Here is a 17,897-nt window from a genome sequence, read left to right as displayed (position 1 = left end):
AAGGTCATTTTTGCGAATTTTTTTAAGGAAAACTATTTGAAATTTCGGATTGGGAGTTTTTCTATCTAAAAATATACACATTCAAGAATATGTCCAATTTTTTTATTAAAAAAAATCAAAAATTGACGAGGTTGTGGTATAACCTTTGGAGCGCCGTAAAAAAATCCGGGTAAACGGTACCCACTGGCGTTTCTTCAAAAATCATCTGAAACAAAAAAACCAAAAAGATTATTAAATTAGATACTATAATCTAGTACTTGTCATAGCCGATTTTGAAAATATCGATTTATGACAAAATGGCGGACGTTTGAACATAACATAGCGATTTTTCGACCAAAAATGAGTTATTATTTTGCCTATAAAACAAAAACTAAGCAACGAAAAAAAAAAATCTTATAACAAGAACTAGATAATAATGTATAGAATAACAACAAAAAAAATTCAAGGCGATCGGTTCATTGGTTTTCGAGAAATTTTGGCTACCGATTTGAAAAACGTGGTTTTGAGAAAAACGCGTTTGAAAATTTGGGAATGAATAAATCATGAAATTTGTCAACTTACATGGAATCATCGATACCAGCTCCATAGTGTAGGTCTTCTGCAGTCAACGGAATGTTCATATTGGCTAAATTTTGTTGTCGGCGCCGTATTCGTCCTTCTTTCGTCTGTTCTTGCGCTTGCAGCTCGGCTTTCGCTATGCGAGTTTCGTCTTCTTGCGCAGCGTACAAGTGCGCGCCCGATCCGACCGATATTCCTAACACGTTCATGACTTCTAACAATGACGTGACACCATTGTTGAACGTGCATGTTGCAAGAAATGCAGCAATGTTAACAATTTTGGCCCCGCTGTGCATCGTTTTTGGAGCTATCTTCCAAATCAGTTGGTTGAAGCTCTCATTGCTGTTTTGTGTGTATCCGCCAACACAGCGTTCCAACAATTTGTCATTGCTGAGGTTTTCGTAAATTGGTTTGATGGAATCTAACACCGTTTTTGGCAATGCTGAATAATCGTGACGGAAATTCTTCAGTTCTCCTTTAGCTTTCGCTTGTTGCGCTCTCGGAGACGGTTCACTCTCTCGGCTTGTAACTTCGTTATTTATCGAGATATTGACTTGCAATTTTAACCAGATATTTTTGAGACCTCAAGCTTCAAGAAAATGCAAAAAAAGAAAAATCGATTTTTTTGACCATGCTAGGTGTATATCTCCCCTTAATAGCGTTTTTCACTGGCAGAACTGGTGCGCACTCAGTGCACATTAAAGCCGTTGTACACTGATTTAGTCTCTAATATTTAAAGTAAAATGCAAATATTTCGACTGATAAAATACTCAGTACATATTTTACTAAATAGTGCAATAAAGAATATTGAGGATTTCATGATTTAACCCGATTATATTAAACATACACTTTACGTTGGTTTGTGTACGACGGCTTTAATGTGCACTGAGTGCGCACCGGCTCTGCCAGTGAAAAACGCTATAAGATACTTAGATTTTTCCCCAAACTCATTCATTAATCAGGAGCCCCAATAGAACCCCATAAAACCCAATTTTCAATCCCATAGTAGCCATTTCCATAAAATTAGTAATCTTTTGGTACCAATTTCATCAAAATCATCAACAAAAAATTAAAAAAATTTTGGCACCAGTTTCGAGAAAATCGATCCATTAATAAAAAATTATCCATTAATAAAAAATTATTATCCTCCAAAAATTTAAAAAATTTTGGCACTGGTTTAAAAAAAATCGGTCAATTAATACTTATTATTTCTCAAAATTTTAATAATTTCAAAACCGGTTTTTAAAAATCGGTAACAAAAAATTATCCATAAAAAAATTCAGCTTGATATCTCAAAGTCTGCGAAAATTAAAGCAATCACGTATATTTTTTTTTTAACAGAAATCGTAAACCACTTTACTATTAACAATTTTTCTAATTCTATTACATTCTTTAGTTCTTTCTATCCCTATCTATATATATAAGTACCTGACGCCTGTATGTCTGTCTGACCGCGAACTACTTGTTATTTTCCGAGAAATTGGAAAAATTTTGTAACTTGTGTAGGAATTAGGAAGAAATCAAGAGAATTTAACAATCAAGGACAAGGAGGACAGTATACATGCGGAATGGGGAGAGATTCCCTCTCCCTCACTGTATAATTCAACCTTCTACTATGGAACTGTCGAGGGTACCAAAGCTGCAAGGAGGAACTGACGAGGCATGTCACGGAGTATGATGTTGTTGTGCTGACGGAGACTAGATGCAAAGGCCCGCTTAGGGTCTTCTTCCTCAACTTCAGGTCTGTGAGTAGCGCTAACAGATTGGGAAGTGGTGGCGTCTCTATATCCTTACGTATTTCCATGGATTTTACTGAGGTGCCAATACGGGGTATCCTACCTGTTGGATACGACGTTGTTTGCGTTAAAACGAATAATCTCTCTCGAAATATTAATATAGTTGCTATTTATAGACATCCCAGTAAACCGATGGCTAGACACGACATCGTACCTATATTCATTGCTGTTGGCATGAATGGCCTTGACATTATTGTTCTGGGTGATTTTAACGCTAAGAATGCCACATGGAACTGTCCTACTACAGATGCCAGGGGAGACCTTCTCTATGAAATTATGGACAGTGAAGGCCTTATTTGTGTCAACGTGGGCACCTGTTCTCGGGACGGTGTCAGGGGGCAACGCGACACTAACTTGGACCTGTTATTTGGCACGAGAAACAGCCGGGGACATTTCTTATTCGCAGATCTCGGATTCGTGGGGTAGCGATCACCACCCTATCTCCTTCTCCTTCGATAGTCCTTCCTTGATTTATGGGAAAACCACGAACCGTTTGTCCACTAAGAAGACCGACTGGAGTCGATTTCGGCAAGCTGTAGAATCGGAAATGAGAGAGAGGACTCCGTTGCTACGGAGTCTTTTGGAGACAGATTTTGAATCCTGCTATTCTTCTTTCATCGAGGTCATCAAGAACGCTGTGGCTGAAGCCTCGGGCAAGAAATCTTCTACTCCACCTACGAGGATGTCCCCGAACAAAAGGAGACCTTCGCATAAATGGTGGGACGCAGAATGCGACGAGGTCATTCGTATTAGAAGGGAGTCCCTGAGGGCCTTTAAGAATACCAAGAGCCTACACGATTGGCTTGGTTATAAAAAGACGGTCGCTTCGGCTAGACGGACCATTAAACTAAAGAAGAAAGCTAGTTTCGAGGATTTCTGCAAGGGGATTGATAGGTTCACGAGTCTCTCATACGTCTGGAGGATTATGCGCATCTTTAAGAATGCCAGAAGAAATCTGGAGTGGAATACCTGGCCCACCAAGAATAGGGAAGACGTGATCAAGTCTACTATCGAGAGCTTGGCCCCACCCTCTGTTGGTGCGGAGCCTGTATCCGATTTTGAGAAGTGCCATCCTGATGACGAACTGGATGCACCGTTCTCTCGAGGGGAAATGGTCTGGAGATGACACGGAGGGACTCATCTCCCGGTCTGGACGGCATTGAATACAAGACCATTAAGGCTCTCCCGGAGAGCGCTAGGGACTTCCTGCTGGACATTTTCAACAGGGTGTGGTCTACTGGTTCTCTTTCTCAGCGATTGGCTTAATTACCAAGTAATCTTCATTGATAAGGTGGGCTGTGAAAAGGTTAGGCCTATTTCATTATCCTCCTGTGTCGGCAAGGTGATGGAAAGGATTATCAATGAAAGACTGGTCTGATGGGCGGAGAAGGAAGAGAAATTTAGCCCGTCGCAGAGCGGTTTCCGCAGGGGCAGGTCATGCGCCGACAACCTGGTGAGAATTGGTGCAGATATTAAGGCTGCAATGTGTGTCGAGGAGTATACCCTGGCTGCGTTCCTTGGAGGAGATTGATAGCACTTGATTGCCCCCCCCCCCCGCCATAGCCAGATTCATTAGTAATTGGCTATACCGAAGAAAAGTTCGATTCATGGTTAACGCTAGCGATTCTGTGGATCGACTTGTTTATAGGGGGCTTCCGCAGGGTGCTGTCCTGAGCCCGGTATTATATTCACTATATACACGCAGGGTCTTTGTGTGGACTTGCCGGAGGGTGTTGAGGCGGTCGAGTTTACAGACGACGTCGGACTATACGTCCGTGGACCGAACCGAGAGCGTAATCGACTCTTGCTTCAACGTGCGATTGACATCATTGCTGACCGACTACGCAACATGGGACTCCATCTGGAGCCGAGGAAGACTGCGTTGGTGGAGTTTTCCAGGAGTGGACACATCGATAGACAGCTGAATATACGTATTGATGGATGTGACGTTCTCAATTGCGGCGGTGCAAAATTCCTGGGTATCTGGCTAGACAACAAGCTAAGCTTCGAGCGACAGATACAGGAACTAAGAGGCAAGGTAAACCGTGCAAATTCCATTATCAGATACCTCTGTGGAGTTTCTAGAGGGATGGAGGTAAAAATACTTCACTTATGCTCTATAAGAGCCTTGTAAGGTCAATTATTGATTATGGAAGCTTCGTGTTTTTTGCCAGAAAGGGAAAATTGGAGCTAAAATTGGAAAGAGCTCAATTCCTAAGTATTCGTACGGCCCTTGGCTATAAGAACTCCACCCCCAACAATGTGATTGTCGCGGAAGCTAAAGTGACATACTTAAAAGACCGGGCTATGTTGCTGGGCGTCAACTTTGCCAACAAAGCTATTGCTCATAATCAAAATGGTTTGTGTGACAAGATGCGTGCTCTTTATGAGGGTGAGAATTTTGTACGGTATAGACAGCCTACGTATGGGTCTTCCTTACTGTCGGAGATATGGAAAAGAGTGAATAATATCGAACTAAGCACCTCATTGGTCCTGTTGAGAAGTTCCCAGTCTTTAGCGGCTCGTACAGCGCCCACACGTTTATACCTACCATTGACATGGGCATCGGAGCGGGGAGAAGGCGAGAGAGATTCTCTGACTGTTCTCTTATTCAACAAATTATTAGTAAATACCATTTGAGCCCGAACCCAGACATCTTCTTCACGGATGGCTCTTATAGTGAGGCAGCAGTATCCACGGGAGCGAGTATTGTGATCTGCGATCAGGAGGAGACTTTTAAGATTAGTCTGCCCGGCCTTTGTTCTTCCTATATCGCGGAGGCTTTGCGATTTGTTCCGCTCTTCGTTTACTTTGAACACGCAAATATGAGGGTGGTAGTGAGATAATTATCTTATCTGATTGTCAAGCTGTCCTCAAGTCTATTAATAATAATCACTTAAATATCCACAAGAATAAATACGTTATGGAGGCGAGAATACTGATTTACAAGTTGGAGAAACTCTGCGACAAGAAGATTGTATGTACTTGTATGGATTCCCGCTCACGCGGGAATTCTGGGAAACAAGATTGCAGATGGATTGGCATTAAGACTCCATAGACGCGGAAACGCCGTGCGGCAGAGTGCGTTGACCAATCACAAATTTTGATTTTGCCGCAGGCGACTTGCGGCAGCCTTCTGATTGGTCAACGCACTTTACCGCACGGCGTTTCCGCGTCTATGGAGTCTTAGCATAAGGAGGCGACGGAGGAGGAGGCCGACCCCACCATTGCGGTTCCGGTCATGAAGTTATACTACTTCATGCCTAGCGTACACGGACAGAGGAGGGGCTTGCGCGACCAGCATATCCCCAATATCCCCATTCGCACAACGTACGCGGACCAGTTCGGACGTGTTTCGCGTGAAGACACGGACGACACGTTCAAACGTGTTCGGACGTGTTCCACCCGAACGAAAAACCTTTTTTGAAGTACTGCGACTGATACTGTCTGCATAGCAATTGCCAATTAGACCTCGCCACTCAACATTATACCAGACTTAGTAATCAAACAGGGGAAAAAGCTGGCCGTATTGCCCGCTGAAAAGCGGCAGGAGCCAATCTAATAGAAGAAGAAGAAGAAGACCAGCATATCCCCTCCATCTGAGTAGTTCAGACACGAACCATAGCATGGATACGAACCCATGTATCGTTACCCGAGACCTCTCTGATCCTTACCGAGCGTAACGCCGTAGTTGACGTCCACTTTCTCAGAGGGCAGATTAAGACAGACGCACAGTGCGGCCGAAGCCCGCATTGTGCGGCCAAAAGTCGAAAAAAAAGTTTCTAGCTAGGGTTTTTTCATCATTGGGTTGGCTAAAGGGATCCCCTAAGAAACGAAAACCGTTCATAGTAACGTCCCTTTCCCTAAATCCCCTCCTTAATCTCAGCCGGAATGTGGTTTTCGTCGAGCGCTACACTATCATAGATACAGAGCAAACGGTGGACGCTTTTGTTACAAACGTGCAAAATTTTTTTAATAAGAAAATTAAGCAGAACAAAATGGAATCAACATCTGAAGGTTAGTAAAGTATGCGAAAAAATTTCTGAGAATTAATATTAAGAAAATTTGAATTGTTAGATAAAAAAGTAATAGATTGCCGTAAAATGCTGTTTTAAAATTTATTGGAGGTTATACATAAAAGTATTATGTACTGAATAAAACAAAATTCAGCTGCCTATATCTGCCTATTGAACTTTTATGAATTTTTTTCAAAAATGAAGTAGGATATTCGTTTCAAGAGTTATAATAATAATGAAAGAAATAAAGCATACAAATCAAAAAATGAAGAGAAAAAGAAAGAAAAAAAGGAGCATCGAAAAAGAAAGACAGAAATGTACATGTATAATATAATACAGAAAGCAAAAAGAAGAGATAAAGAGAGAAAGAGAAAGATTTGTTGTTTAATTTTTTTAAGTTACAAATTTTATCTGATGTATTAACATATTTCTCATAACTATCACATAACAGTGCTATTTGTTTTTTAGGTTTTAGTACTTCGACTCAAGGTGGCTTTACGAGACTGCAATTTTTTAATTTCATAAAAAATATTTTAAAAGATGACATGACAAATATTTACGCAAGAACTGAAAAATTTTTGTCCGAAAAACAAGATTCCGAATACTTTTTATCAGTTGACGAGAAAAGGACAATATCAGATTTAGTGTTCAAGATGAGAACAAGATGGAATGCAAGTAACAGAACAGAGGATATTTTTAAAAAAAATAATCATGATTGGCTGCAGAAATCTGTTGAACTAAAAAAAAAAACAAAAAGCAAAGCTTCAGAAGAAAATAAATCTGATGAGAAGAAGCCTAATTTAGGTCGGCCACAATCCAGTTTTTCAGAGTCTTCTGTACGAAGTAAACGCAGAAAAACAGAAAATTTACGAGCGACAGTATTGACTGAAGCACTCCTTTATTCAGCAACAAGTAAATTGCGGTCCAAAGGAAAAACTGATTTTGCAAAAGTGTTGCACGATATCTCAGAAGGGAGTCCTACTAAAGCTACAAAGTATATAAAATCTTTGGACTCCGTAAATACTAATCTACCTTTCACAAATGACGAAGCTTTATCATTATTTATAGAACTTGGATTATCACAAAATAAATATCAGCAGCTACGTAATGCTCATTTGCAAAAAAAATCAAAGATGATTCCATCATATAAAAATCTACATAAAGCAAAACTAAAATGTTATCCAACTTCAGGTCTTTCTATCACTGCAAATGAAGCAGAAATAAAATTGCAACCTCTATTAGATCACACAATTGAACGTATTATTTTTTATCAAATGGAAGTTATGAAAACTTTATCAGAGAAAAAACTCGAAAATTTAACTTTAATTGGTAAGTGGGGCTGCGATGGTAGCTCGGGGCACAGTCAATATAAGCAAAAGCTCGACGAAAACAGTAGTAGTGATGAAAGCGTTTTTTTTACGTCTTATGTCCCATTGCAACTTATACACGTAGACACTTTGACAAAGGAAACTACTGTAGTCTGGAAAAATCCAAGACCGTCATCACCAAGATTTTGTCGGCCCATTAAAATTGAATGTGCAAAAGAATCAGTGGATTTAACCAAAAAAACAACTGATTATGTAGAACAGCAAATAAAGAATTTAAATCCGTTTGAAACTATTATTAACGGAAAAAAAGTATGTGTTAAATATATTTTGACGTTGACAATGATAGATACTAAAGTATGCAATTCATTATCAGATACAACATCTGCGATGCGTTGTTATCTATGCAATTGTACATCTAAAAGTTTTAACGATATAGATAAAATGTTAAACCAGGAAATTTTTACACATCACTTAAAATTCGGTCTATCGTCTTTACATTGTTGGATTCGGTGCTTTGAATTTTTATTACATTTGTCTTACAAATTGGGAATCCTAAAATGGCAGGCTCGTTCAAAAGAAGAAAAAGAATCGGTCGAAAGAAGGAAAAAAAATATACAAGCAGCTTTTAAAACAGAATTGGGCTTGAATGTTGACAAGCCGAAAGCCGGCAGTAGAACTTCTAACGATGGAAACACGGCTCGATGTTTTTTTGAAAATTATCAAAAATCTGCACAAATAACTGGAATTGATCAAGATATTATACATCGGTTTTATATTATATTGCAAGCTATTTCATGTGGTCATAATATTAATTTGGACAATTTTCGGCAGTATGCCGTGGAATTAGCTAAGAAAATCGTAAAATCATTTGATTGGTATTACATGCCTACTTTAGTTCATAAACTTTTGATTCATGGTCCAGAAATAATACAACATTCAGTGTTACCTATCGGTCAAATGTCCGAAGATGCGCAGGAGGCCTGCAATAAATTTTTTGGAATCTATCGCCTGCATTTTGCAAAAAAAAATTATCGTCAAAAAACAATGGAGGATGTTTTTAAAAGATTTTTAGTTGCATCTGATCCGTACATTTCCAGTTGCCGAAAGTTGCCCGTTAAACCGCTCAAATCTTTGTCCACAGAAACTGTCAATTTATTATCACCTCCATCTGTAAATATTCAAGAAGAATATGAACAAGAAATGATGTCAAGTAGCTCGGCCTCTGAGTCAGGTACAGATGAAGAGGCTTACGAATCTTACAATGACAATGAAAACTTTTTCTTGTAATATAATTTTATTACATTACATTTTATTACATTTTATTTTATTACATTAAAGTTCAAAATTCTTAATTTGTACGTCACTATGTTTAATTTTAATAAAAATTTTTGTATCGCCATATTACATTCCGCCATTTCGAATTTTTTTATTTTTGATAAATTCGTAATCACAGACCCTAATAACCACAAAACAATAAGTTTTAGACCAATTGCTATATTTTTTCTATTTTTGACAAGTTTTTTCATATAACACGACGCCATATTGGAACCACCATTTGGAATTTTTTAATTTTGATAACGAATTCGTAATCAGCGACCCCAAAAACCCCCGAATACGAAATTGTAGATCGTTCCCTTAACTTTTCGACTTTTGGCCGCACAATGCGGGCTTCGGCCGCACTGTGAGACGTCCCCCGAAGCCGGATGGCCGCTCTCAGGTTTCTCTCTGATATAACTAAACTAAATTTAAGTCTATTTTAATTCAACTGAATCTCAAATTAATTATTTTTCTGGTCGCGCGAGGGATCACTAAAAATATTTTTTAATATTTTTACAGTATTATATATCTACATCCTGTTATGGTTACAGTATTATATACACCCTGTACTATTATTAAAAATATTTTATATTGTAATTATATATATATATATATATATATATATATATATACATGCTATAGCTTACATTTACGTTAATTAAAATTTTAATCCCTGAGAGATTTAGTATAAAACTTATAAAATGTAATAAGATCTTTTTGTACGAAACAAATGACGCAATATATCATGACAAAATATAACTAAACTAAAGCAATTACCACAGCATTTCTAGATGTTATCCTCGTCATCTCCAAAGAAATCTAAATTTTCCAATCCCTTCGGCAGATAGCCCAATCCAGATTTGTCCTTGTGCATCATGTTGTATCCCTTACCGTACCCTGAAGTAATAATTCGATTTATTAAGAGCAAATTAAGGTGGAGAATCAAATATTTACCCAAATCTTTCATGAGTCTTGTGGGGGCGTTCCTCAAGTGCAGGGGCACTCCTGGCTGCGGGCCCTTATGCTCGGCTACCGCTCTTTGCGCGGCTCTGAGCGCATCTTCCATCAGTCTAGATTTTGGTGCTCTCGCTAAATAAGTCGTACATTGCGCTAAAAGAACATCACACTCCGGCATCCCGATCATTTTGCAACCGTGCATCGTGTGTACTGCTATTCCTACACAACATTGTTTACATCAGATATATTTCAGATATTTTCAGATTTGAAGTAAACCCTAATCATATGTTATCATAAATATTAATCGCGTTATAAATATCAATCACTCTACAAATCTATTATACATACTGCGATATCATTACTAACAAAATATATATTTTATGTGAGTTTGGAAATTATAAATAAACAAATTGCTAACCAAGAGCTTTCGGATCAGCTAAGCCAATATCTTCACTAGCCATCCTCACTAATCTTCGCGCGATATAAACCGGATCCTCACCGCCGGCGATCATTCTGGTCAGCCAGTAAAGCGAAGCGTTCTCGTCGCTGGCTCTGACAGACTTGTGTAACGCAGAGATCATGTCGTAATGTTGTTCACCCGTCTTGTCGTACAGCATATGCGTTTTCTTCAGGCTCTCCTTGATGTCGTCCAGCGTTATTAATGCCGGACCAGCGTCCAGTAATTCCTCCTCGTTCGGTGCTTTACATTGTACTGCCATTTCTAGTCCTCCCAACGCTATGCGAGCATCACCGTCGCAAGTTCCAGCCAACCACTCTATCGTCGGTTCGTCTACAATAAACTTCGTATCGCAGGACGATTCCATCTCGACTCTACTTTCCTCCGATGTGTTTTCTTCGCTGATGTCTTGCAAAGTGCTTTCACCTTTATCCGATGCATGTATTATACCTCCCAGCGAAATTACTGCACGCTTCAAGATCGATAGTAAATTCGCGATGGATAATTTGTGCAAAACGATCACTCTGCATCGACTCAGCAATGCAGAGTTCAAGCTAAACGATGGATTTTCCGTTGTCGCCCCGATGAGAGTAATGGTTCCCGATTCGACGTGCGGCAGGAACACGTCCTGCTGCAACTTGTTGAACCTATGTATCTCGTCCATGAACACTATCGTACGTTGCGCATATTTGGCATGATTGCTGGCGATACTGATGACTTCCTTTACCTCCTGGACGCCGGCCATTGCAGCAGAGAGCTTAACAAATCGTTGCTTACGGTCGTTCTTGCATATATGCGCTATGACATTAGCCAAAGATGTCTGCAAAAAAAGAAAGACATCAATATATATATACGTTCCAACATACGACCAACATGCAAAAATTCTAACGGACAAGCAATAGCATGTATGTACTTTGCCGCATCCAGGCGGACCCCAGAGAATCATATTAGGTATTTCGCCCTTTTGCAGGAGTTCAGAGAGCACGGTGCGTGGTCCAAGGATATGCTTCTGGCCTACAAAGTTTAGTAGCGACGTAGGTCTCATTTGTTCTGCGAGGGGTACACGCTCGTTTCCGCGTGGCTTCTTGCTTTCGTTATCTGTCTGTAAGTAGAAGTCATTTCTTGTAAAAATCTTATAGAAGGAGGAGCTACCACGCAAGAAAAATTTGACATATATTACAAAATAATTAAGTGTAACAAGATGTATGTTATTTATATGATTGTATAAACATATTTTCTCATATCATGTATTGTAGTTCTATAATAATAAAAAAAATTACACTTTTCTGTGGCACGACGTCCTTAATATCTTCTTCGTCCCTGAAACTCTGTGAAGTTAGCTGATCCAAAGAACTCTTTCTCTTGCCAGGCGTTTGATTAACCCTTTTCACACTTGCTGGCTTTAGCCTGTTTCTTTTGATTGTGGGGCTGGAGTCTCTAAGCAACATTGTGCCTTCGTCCATCGTAGATTCATTCAGGAATAAGCACCTGCTGGCATGGGCCTCGATGACAGAGGAATCGAATTCCTTGGCACATATCGGACACAATACTTTGTCAATATCCATGTTTGTGGTGACAAACTAATGATAACAAAGTTCTGATCTTGTCTTCTTTTTATTCAAAGGTTATCCGCCAATGTAGATGCAAGAAAAATAAATAAATAATTTCTCTTGACACAGAATAGCTGAAACATGATAAAGACAATAGAAATTAATAATGTTAAAGATAATGGGTGTCAGGTGGACAATGAAATTGCAAAGGAAGCGACGTAGTCTTTCATTTTTACTGATTTTTGTGCCCAGAATGGGACAATTTCATTATTTCCAGAAAAAAATCTAAAATCCTGTACACATTATTCTAAAAAAAAATAACTTGTTCGACTGCCGCGTCGTTTGTTTCGAATCGTTATCGTTTCGTTCCAAAAGCGTTCGTCACACACACAGATAGTAGTAGTCACGGTCGTTTTAATCGCGCATTCCAAGAGAAGTGTCGAGGGAACGGGGAACACGATGGCGGGGACGACACGTGGGTCGTCCGCGGTGACAGCGACGGGAATGCCGCGAAGACGCGTCCCAAGAGCGGGAGCAGACGCGGGACTTTGCCGCGCGGTGTGCAGAACCACCGGCGAACGGACGATCCCCGGCGACGGCAAGTACCGTGAGTACCGTTATCTCAAACTCGTGCTAACCTCGGCGACGGGCAGTGTGCCCGCGATGAGAGAGTTCGGCTCCGACGAACTCCTCGATCTCTGCCACGACCATACGCGGAGTCCTGACACGGGAACTACCGTAATTACCTCAACTTCAACTACCGGAAGAGCGTTTCAGGGACCCGCGAGACTCGTCGGGGGAGGGGGGGGGGAGAGATCGAAGCCACGCGACACGCGACCTCCGTGAGAGAGAGGTCCAGCGGGTCGAGCGAGAGCGACGCTGACGTGTGGGCGGCCGGATCTCGCGAGGTGCCCTTTAAACGGCGGATCTCGCACATCGTTTCGGAGCGACACCCGGGACCAGTCCTCATCTCCCGCCTCGTCGTCCTGGCGAGATCTGACGATCTCTCTCTATCTCTCTCTCTCTTCCCAACGTATCTTGGGTACGATGGCGATGGAGGTCCGGCGCAGGCGAGGAAAACCGCAGGACGGCAAGCACGACGCCGACGCGACGGCGGATCAGCCGAGGACGGTTCGGAGGGACGAGGTGAGCCGCGACGTTCAAACCCGACGACGTTTTCCCGGCGGGAATGTCTTTCCGGCGTTCCCGTGTCGATAGCGCGATACGAATTTGTAGATTCGTCGTGAGAACCGAGAGCGAGGAGCTCAGGCGGCGTCTTACTCCGATTTGTGAATGTGGAGATTTTTGGGATAAAAATTCTTGTACATAAAAGATACACCATATATATATAAATATTATTATATATATTACATATAATATATACACATATTACTCCATTATACATTTAACATTATATTAAGGTGTTTTGTTACTTTTTTTTTTATTGAAAGATGTTAAAGACCGATTTTATAAGAGAAAGATATTTGAACATCATTAATGTCAATGATTTTACATTTAATTCGGAAAATATCTCGGCCAATTAAAGATTAAATTTAGAAATAGGTAAATTAAACATTGACGCATTTTCTAATCCTGTTCCGAGTAACAAAAAATCTTAATTACATATGTTTTATCTTTGTAAAGAGAAAATTGGCTTGAAACTTTTATTCAAATTTTATTCAATTCAGATGAAATTGAAAATACAACGACACTAGGTAAAGAATAATGTATATATACTTTGAATATTATATTAAAAATCTATTTCATTTATATATATATATATGTAATGAAAAAAATACAATTTAAATATAGATGTTTAAATTCGATATCTTTATTACATATACAGGGAATGTAATTAATTAATTAATGGGTCAATACAATTTTTATCAAGAAAATTATATCCATATATCTTATCAATTTGATTGCTTGCAGTTTCTTTCAAAATCAAAATTATCAAATTTGATCGCATATTATATTGATTACTGTATTGATTTTTATTGATTGCAGCCGAACAAACAGACAGATCCGAATACTTCGATAGAAAGTAATAAAGCAAATATATCGTATTCTGCCGAGCTGAAGCAACTTTTATCGAACAATGCGGTTCGCGCTCGAATTAGGATCAGTTTGGAAATTGATCTGATAGCGGTGATTCTATTAATTACGGGCATTTGCACTCGCCTTTATCGCCTCGAGGAACCGCGCAGCATAGTGTAAGTACATATGTATACACTTCTGAGAAATAATATAACGCTGATAAGAGGATGATTTACGTAAATGATATATTATGTCATTAAGATGATATAAAGATATGAAAGTTTGCAATTACCCTTATTCCCTGTAATTTCCGCGAAATATTTATTATAATTGTTCTTATTGTTAGTAACCGACTAATAAGCATCGAGAAAGACAAGTTATATAATTCGGAAATATTAGACTGAATTTGCTTTTAAAAGATCTCTAATCAGTTTTATCATGCAAAATGAATACATGACAGACATATAGCTTTGAAAAAATTCGAGATTATTCTAGTGCTTGTTACTTATATATTATTATATATATTTATTCTTCTGTCATTTAAAATGCAATTATATAGAACAACCAAATGAAATTAAAAAGTGTAGAAATCGGAAAGTTTAATGACTAACATTAATTTTCTTTTATCCTTTCAATTATCTATTATTTATCAGTCTGTTACAATTACTTGTCTCTCTCTCACAGCTTCGACGAACTGCATTATGGCAAGTACGTCGGATTATACATGAAGAGAACGTTCTTCTTCGACTCCCACCCGCCTTTAGGGAAGCAATTGGTCTCCGCAGCGGCGTACTTGGCTGGGTTCGACGGACAATTTAAGTTCGACAGGATCGGAAGTCCTTACAGCGATGCGGTTCCTTTGTATGCGTTGCGTCTGGTACCGGCAATATGCGGCAGTCTACTGATCCCCACGGGATATTATCTCGTCCTGGAGTTGGGTCTGAGACAATGGGCCGCAGCAATTGGCGGAATTTTACTGTTACTCGGTAGTCTCCTTTTAAATTAGAAATTGTATTACGCAGAAAATTGCGCGACTGCAATATGCTGTTCGCCCTCTTATGTTCTATCTTCATTTCTGTCTTTGGATTAAAAAGTATTAGCGCGCGTTTACAGCTTAAATTCTGCTATGCTTGAAATAATAGATGTAGCGAGATTCTATTGTATAATTCATATATGTATTTTATTATTTAATATTTCAAAATCAAACCTTATTCCGTGATATCTTTGCTACTGCAGTTCTAACATGATTTACTGATGTGCCTATTGCTGTTTTAGATAATGCACTGTTGACACAGTCGAGATTTATCCTGATGGAAAGTATCTTGATGCATTTTTCATTGCTCGGCTTGTTGTGCATCGTAAAGTTTCGGAAAATTATGGATCGACCGACATCCGCATCCTGGTGGATATGGCTGATATTAGGCATCGTGAATTTAACATGTGCACTATGGTACAATCTTTTTCTTCGCCTTCCCTCTTATTCTCGATCGACTATAATTAAAGCATTCCTTTACAGCGTGAAGTACGTTGGATTTTATTCTATGGCTCTCGCGCTCTTCTTGATTACTCACGATTATTGGTCCCTGCTCTCAAGAAAGGCCCTGTCGAACACGATCTTGTGGATTCATCTTTTGCTAAGATTCATCGTGCTGATCGCTGTTTTTGCCGCCGTATATTTGAGTATATTCTACGTACATTTGGCAGTACTCTCGAAGGCGGGACCACACGATTCGGTGATGACGAGCGCATTCCAAGCGAGTCTGGAAGGAGGACTCGCTAGCATCACGAAAGGGCAACCTCTGGAAGTGACGCACGGTTCGCAGATAACTCTCAGACACACGTATGGCAGAGCCTGTTGGCTGCACAGTCATAATCAAGTATATCCGTTACGGTATCCCGATGGTCGTGGCAGCTCTCATCAGCAGCAGGTCACTTGTTACTCGTTTAAGGACGTTAACAACTGGTGGATCGTCAAGAAACCGGACAAGAACGATCTAGTGGTGACGAAACCCAGTGAGCCCATTCGGCACGGTGATGTGATACAACTGGTGCACGGGATTACGAGCAGAGCGTTGAACTCGCACGACGTTGCGGCGCCGATGACGCCGCAGAGTCAAGAAGTGTCGTGTTACATTGACTACAACGTGTCTATGCCAGCGCAGAACCTGTGGCGAGTGGAGATCACGAACAGGGATCATTCCGGCGACGCGTGGCACGCGATTCAGAGCCAGGTGCGGCTGATACACGTGCACGCAAATGGAGCCGAGTTCGCGTTGAAGTTCAGCGGCAGACAATTGCCTGACTGGGGCTACAATCAGCACGAGGTCGTGGCGGACCGGCTGGTGGACCAGACCAATTCCATCTGGAACGTCGAGGAGCATCGGTACACCAAGAGCGAGGACCAGAAGCAACGGGAACGGGAGCTGATCAGCGCAGAAATGATACCGTTACAGGCGACCGCGTTGAGCTTCTGGGAGAAATTCGCAGAGCTGCAGGTGAAGATGTTGTTTGGCGGCCAAGAGGGTCAAAACAGCCACATGTATTCCAGCGGACCTCTCGAGTGGCCGTTGATGTCCCGCGGGATCGCGTATTGGGTGTCTAACGACAGCAATGTGAGTCGGAAAATTCTACACGCTTCGACAATCAATATATCGTTAAGGCAAAATAAGACATATTTTAAATACGTTCAATAATATTTTCCTTGTTTTTACCTTCAATTTTTTCAATGAATTTGAATTAGTTTCAAATTTTCTCTGGCTCTTATAAACTAAACATTTTGCCCATTGTTTCAGGCACAAGTGCACCTTTTAGGAAACATCATAATTTGGTACTCCGGTACAATTTCAGTAATTGTATACGTAACGCTACTGATATTTTATTTAATGAGGAGGAGAAGACAATGTTTCGACATTCCAGAGGAAGAGTGGGAAAAGTTCGTTAACAACGCTTACGTACTGTTAGCTGGATACTTTCTTCATTTCTTACCTTACTTATTCGTTGAACGAACTTTATTCTTGCATCACTATTTACCAGCTTTCATTTTCAAAGTCTTATTAACGGCAGCTACAATTGATCATCTGTATTATTTAATTGGGTATGTTCTTCGGTTTAGTAAAAGAATGCAAACTTAAATACAATTCCATTTTCATATAAAATAATTATGAATTACTTGTTATATTTTCTATTTCAGCACTCATTGTTCAGCGTGGAGCATTTCGTTGTACATCGTAGCATGCGGTATCTTTGCTTGGGTATTTATTATTATCTACGTGTTCAAGAAATTCATTGTATTCAGTTATGGAACATCAGCTCTCACTGCCAAGGACGTGATAAAATTAAGGTGGAAAGATACCTGGGACTTCATTGTACATAAAACGTAAGAATTCGCCAAGTTTAAGCATTACGAAGCCTGTTATACAAGACGTAATATTTTTAACTAGACCATTATGTATTGAAACACATGACATTTTTACAAAACAGACGTTATTAGCGTATTTTTATGAAAGGATTTAGAAAATGTTATATTCGCATGTACTTGGCCGGAAAAAAACTTTTTTTTTTTAAGAACTATATGAAATCGTTTGTTAAAAATTCGTTAATTAAATATTTATAAACGCACTACGTAATATATCTGAGAGATGCTTTTTCAGACAGTAATCAAATCTAGTTTCAATAGTAATGCCAATACACTTTGTGTGTATGTAATACTATATCGTGAGCTCACTGCTTTTCATCAACATTATTGCTTATGTGACCAGACAGCGCATCGTGTAAACTTTGTATGAAATAATTTCTATAGTCATCTGACAAAGACCGCCTACAATAATAACACTTATAATAATAAATTCTATTTTGTCGACGTTATGACTCAAACTGTTTTA

General features: G+C 39.7%; 4 protein-coding genes across 12 annotated transcripts; 2 read left to right on the top strand and 2 right to left on the bottom strand.

The window, feature by feature from the left end:
• Positions 1-77: 77 nt before the first annotated feature.
• On the bottom strand, positions 78-2,518 carry LOC143902938 (uncharacterized). The gene is made up of 4 exons (XM_077416198.1): positions 2,509-2,518; positions 2,173-2,397; positions 562-1,141; positions 78-205 (listed from the first exon to the last, which is right to left on the bottom strand). Exons 1-4 carry the CDS (start codon positions 2,516-2,518, stop codon positions 202-204), a joined length of 819 nt encoding a protein of 272 aa, XP_077272324.1. The 3' UTR covers positions 78-201.
• Positions 2,519-6,203: 3,685 nt separating this feature from the next.
• On the top strand, positions 6,204-9,791 carry LOC143902954 (uncharacterized). 3 transcript variants are annotated; one of them, XM_077416225.1, is made up of 3 exons: positions 6,204-6,371; positions 6,839-7,364; positions 7,562-7,693. In XM_077416225.1, the coding sequence occupies exons 1-3, from the start codon at positions 6,353-6,355 to the stop codon at positions 7,581-7,583; spliced, it is 567 nt and encodes a 188-aa protein (XP_077272351.1). In that variant the 5' UTR covers positions 6,204-6,352; the 3' UTR covers positions 7,584-7,693. The 3 variants fall into 3 exon arrangements, with proteins under 3 accessions (XP_077272351.1, XP_077272349.1, XP_077272350.1); XM_077416223.1 differs by having other exon boundaries at positions 6,209-6,371; positions 6,839-9,791; XM_077416224.1 differs by lacking the exon at positions 6,204-6,371 and having other exon boundaries at positions 7,230-7,364; positions 7,562-9,791.
• Positions 9,613-12,865, bottom strand: LOC143902957 (ATPase WRNIP1). Of its 5 annotated transcripts, none has more exons than XM_077416233.1 (6): positions 12,726-12,865; positions 11,710-12,113; positions 11,343-11,531; positions 10,391-11,249; positions 9,970-10,191; positions 9,613-9,912 (listed from the first exon to the last, which is right to left on the bottom strand). In XM_077416233.1, the coding sequence occupies exons 2-6, from the start codon at positions 11,992-11,994 to the stop codon at positions 9,803-9,805; spliced, it is 1,665 nt and encodes a 554-aa protein (XP_077272359.1). In that variant the 5' UTR covers positions 11,995-12,113; positions 12,726-12,865; the 3' UTR covers positions 9,613-9,802. The 5 variants fall into 5 exon arrangements, with proteins under 5 accessions (XP_077272359.1, XP_077272354.1, XP_077272358.1 ...); XM_077416228.1 differs by having other exon boundaries at positions 12,618-12,775; XM_077416232.1 differs by lacking the exon at positions 12,726-12,865 and adding an exon at positions 12,369-12,504.
• On the top strand, positions 12,459-17,550 carry Rt (Protein O-mannosyltransferase rt). Of its 3 annotated transcripts, none has more exons than XM_077416222.1 (7): positions 12,459-12,586; positions 13,987-14,192; positions 14,701-15,002; positions 15,292-15,466; positions 15,533-16,628; positions 16,809-17,110; positions 17,207-17,550. In XM_077416222.1, the coding sequence occupies exons 3-7, from the start codon at positions 14,741-14,743 to the stop codon at positions 17,394-17,396; spliced, it is 2,025 nt and encodes a 674-aa protein (XP_077272348.1). In that variant the 5' UTR covers positions 12,459-12,586; positions 13,987-14,192; positions 14,701-14,740; the 3' UTR covers positions 17,397-17,550. The 3 variants fall into 3 exon arrangements, with proteins under 3 accessions (XP_077272348.1, XP_077272347.1, XP_077272346.1); XM_077416221.1 differs by lacking the exon at positions 12,459-12,586 and adding an exon at positions 12,908-13,125; XM_077416220.1 differs by lacking the exon at positions 12,459-12,586 and adding an exon at positions 12,908-13,125 and having other exon boundaries at positions 15,292-16,628.
• Positions 17,551-17,897: the final 347 nt, after the last annotated feature.

This window comes from Temnothorax americanus, unplaced genomic scaffold, assembly GCF_048541705.1.
Source record: "Temnothorax americanus isolate GAGA-0224 unplaced genomic scaffold, ASM4854170v1 Scaffold42, whole genome shotgun sequence".
NCBI classification, from domain to species: Eukaryota; Metazoa; Arthropoda; class Insecta; order Hymenoptera; family Formicidae; genus Temnothorax; species Temnothorax americanus.
Note: the sequence above shows the minus strand (reverse complement) of the source record. Positions and strands in the feature narration are given on the sequence as shown.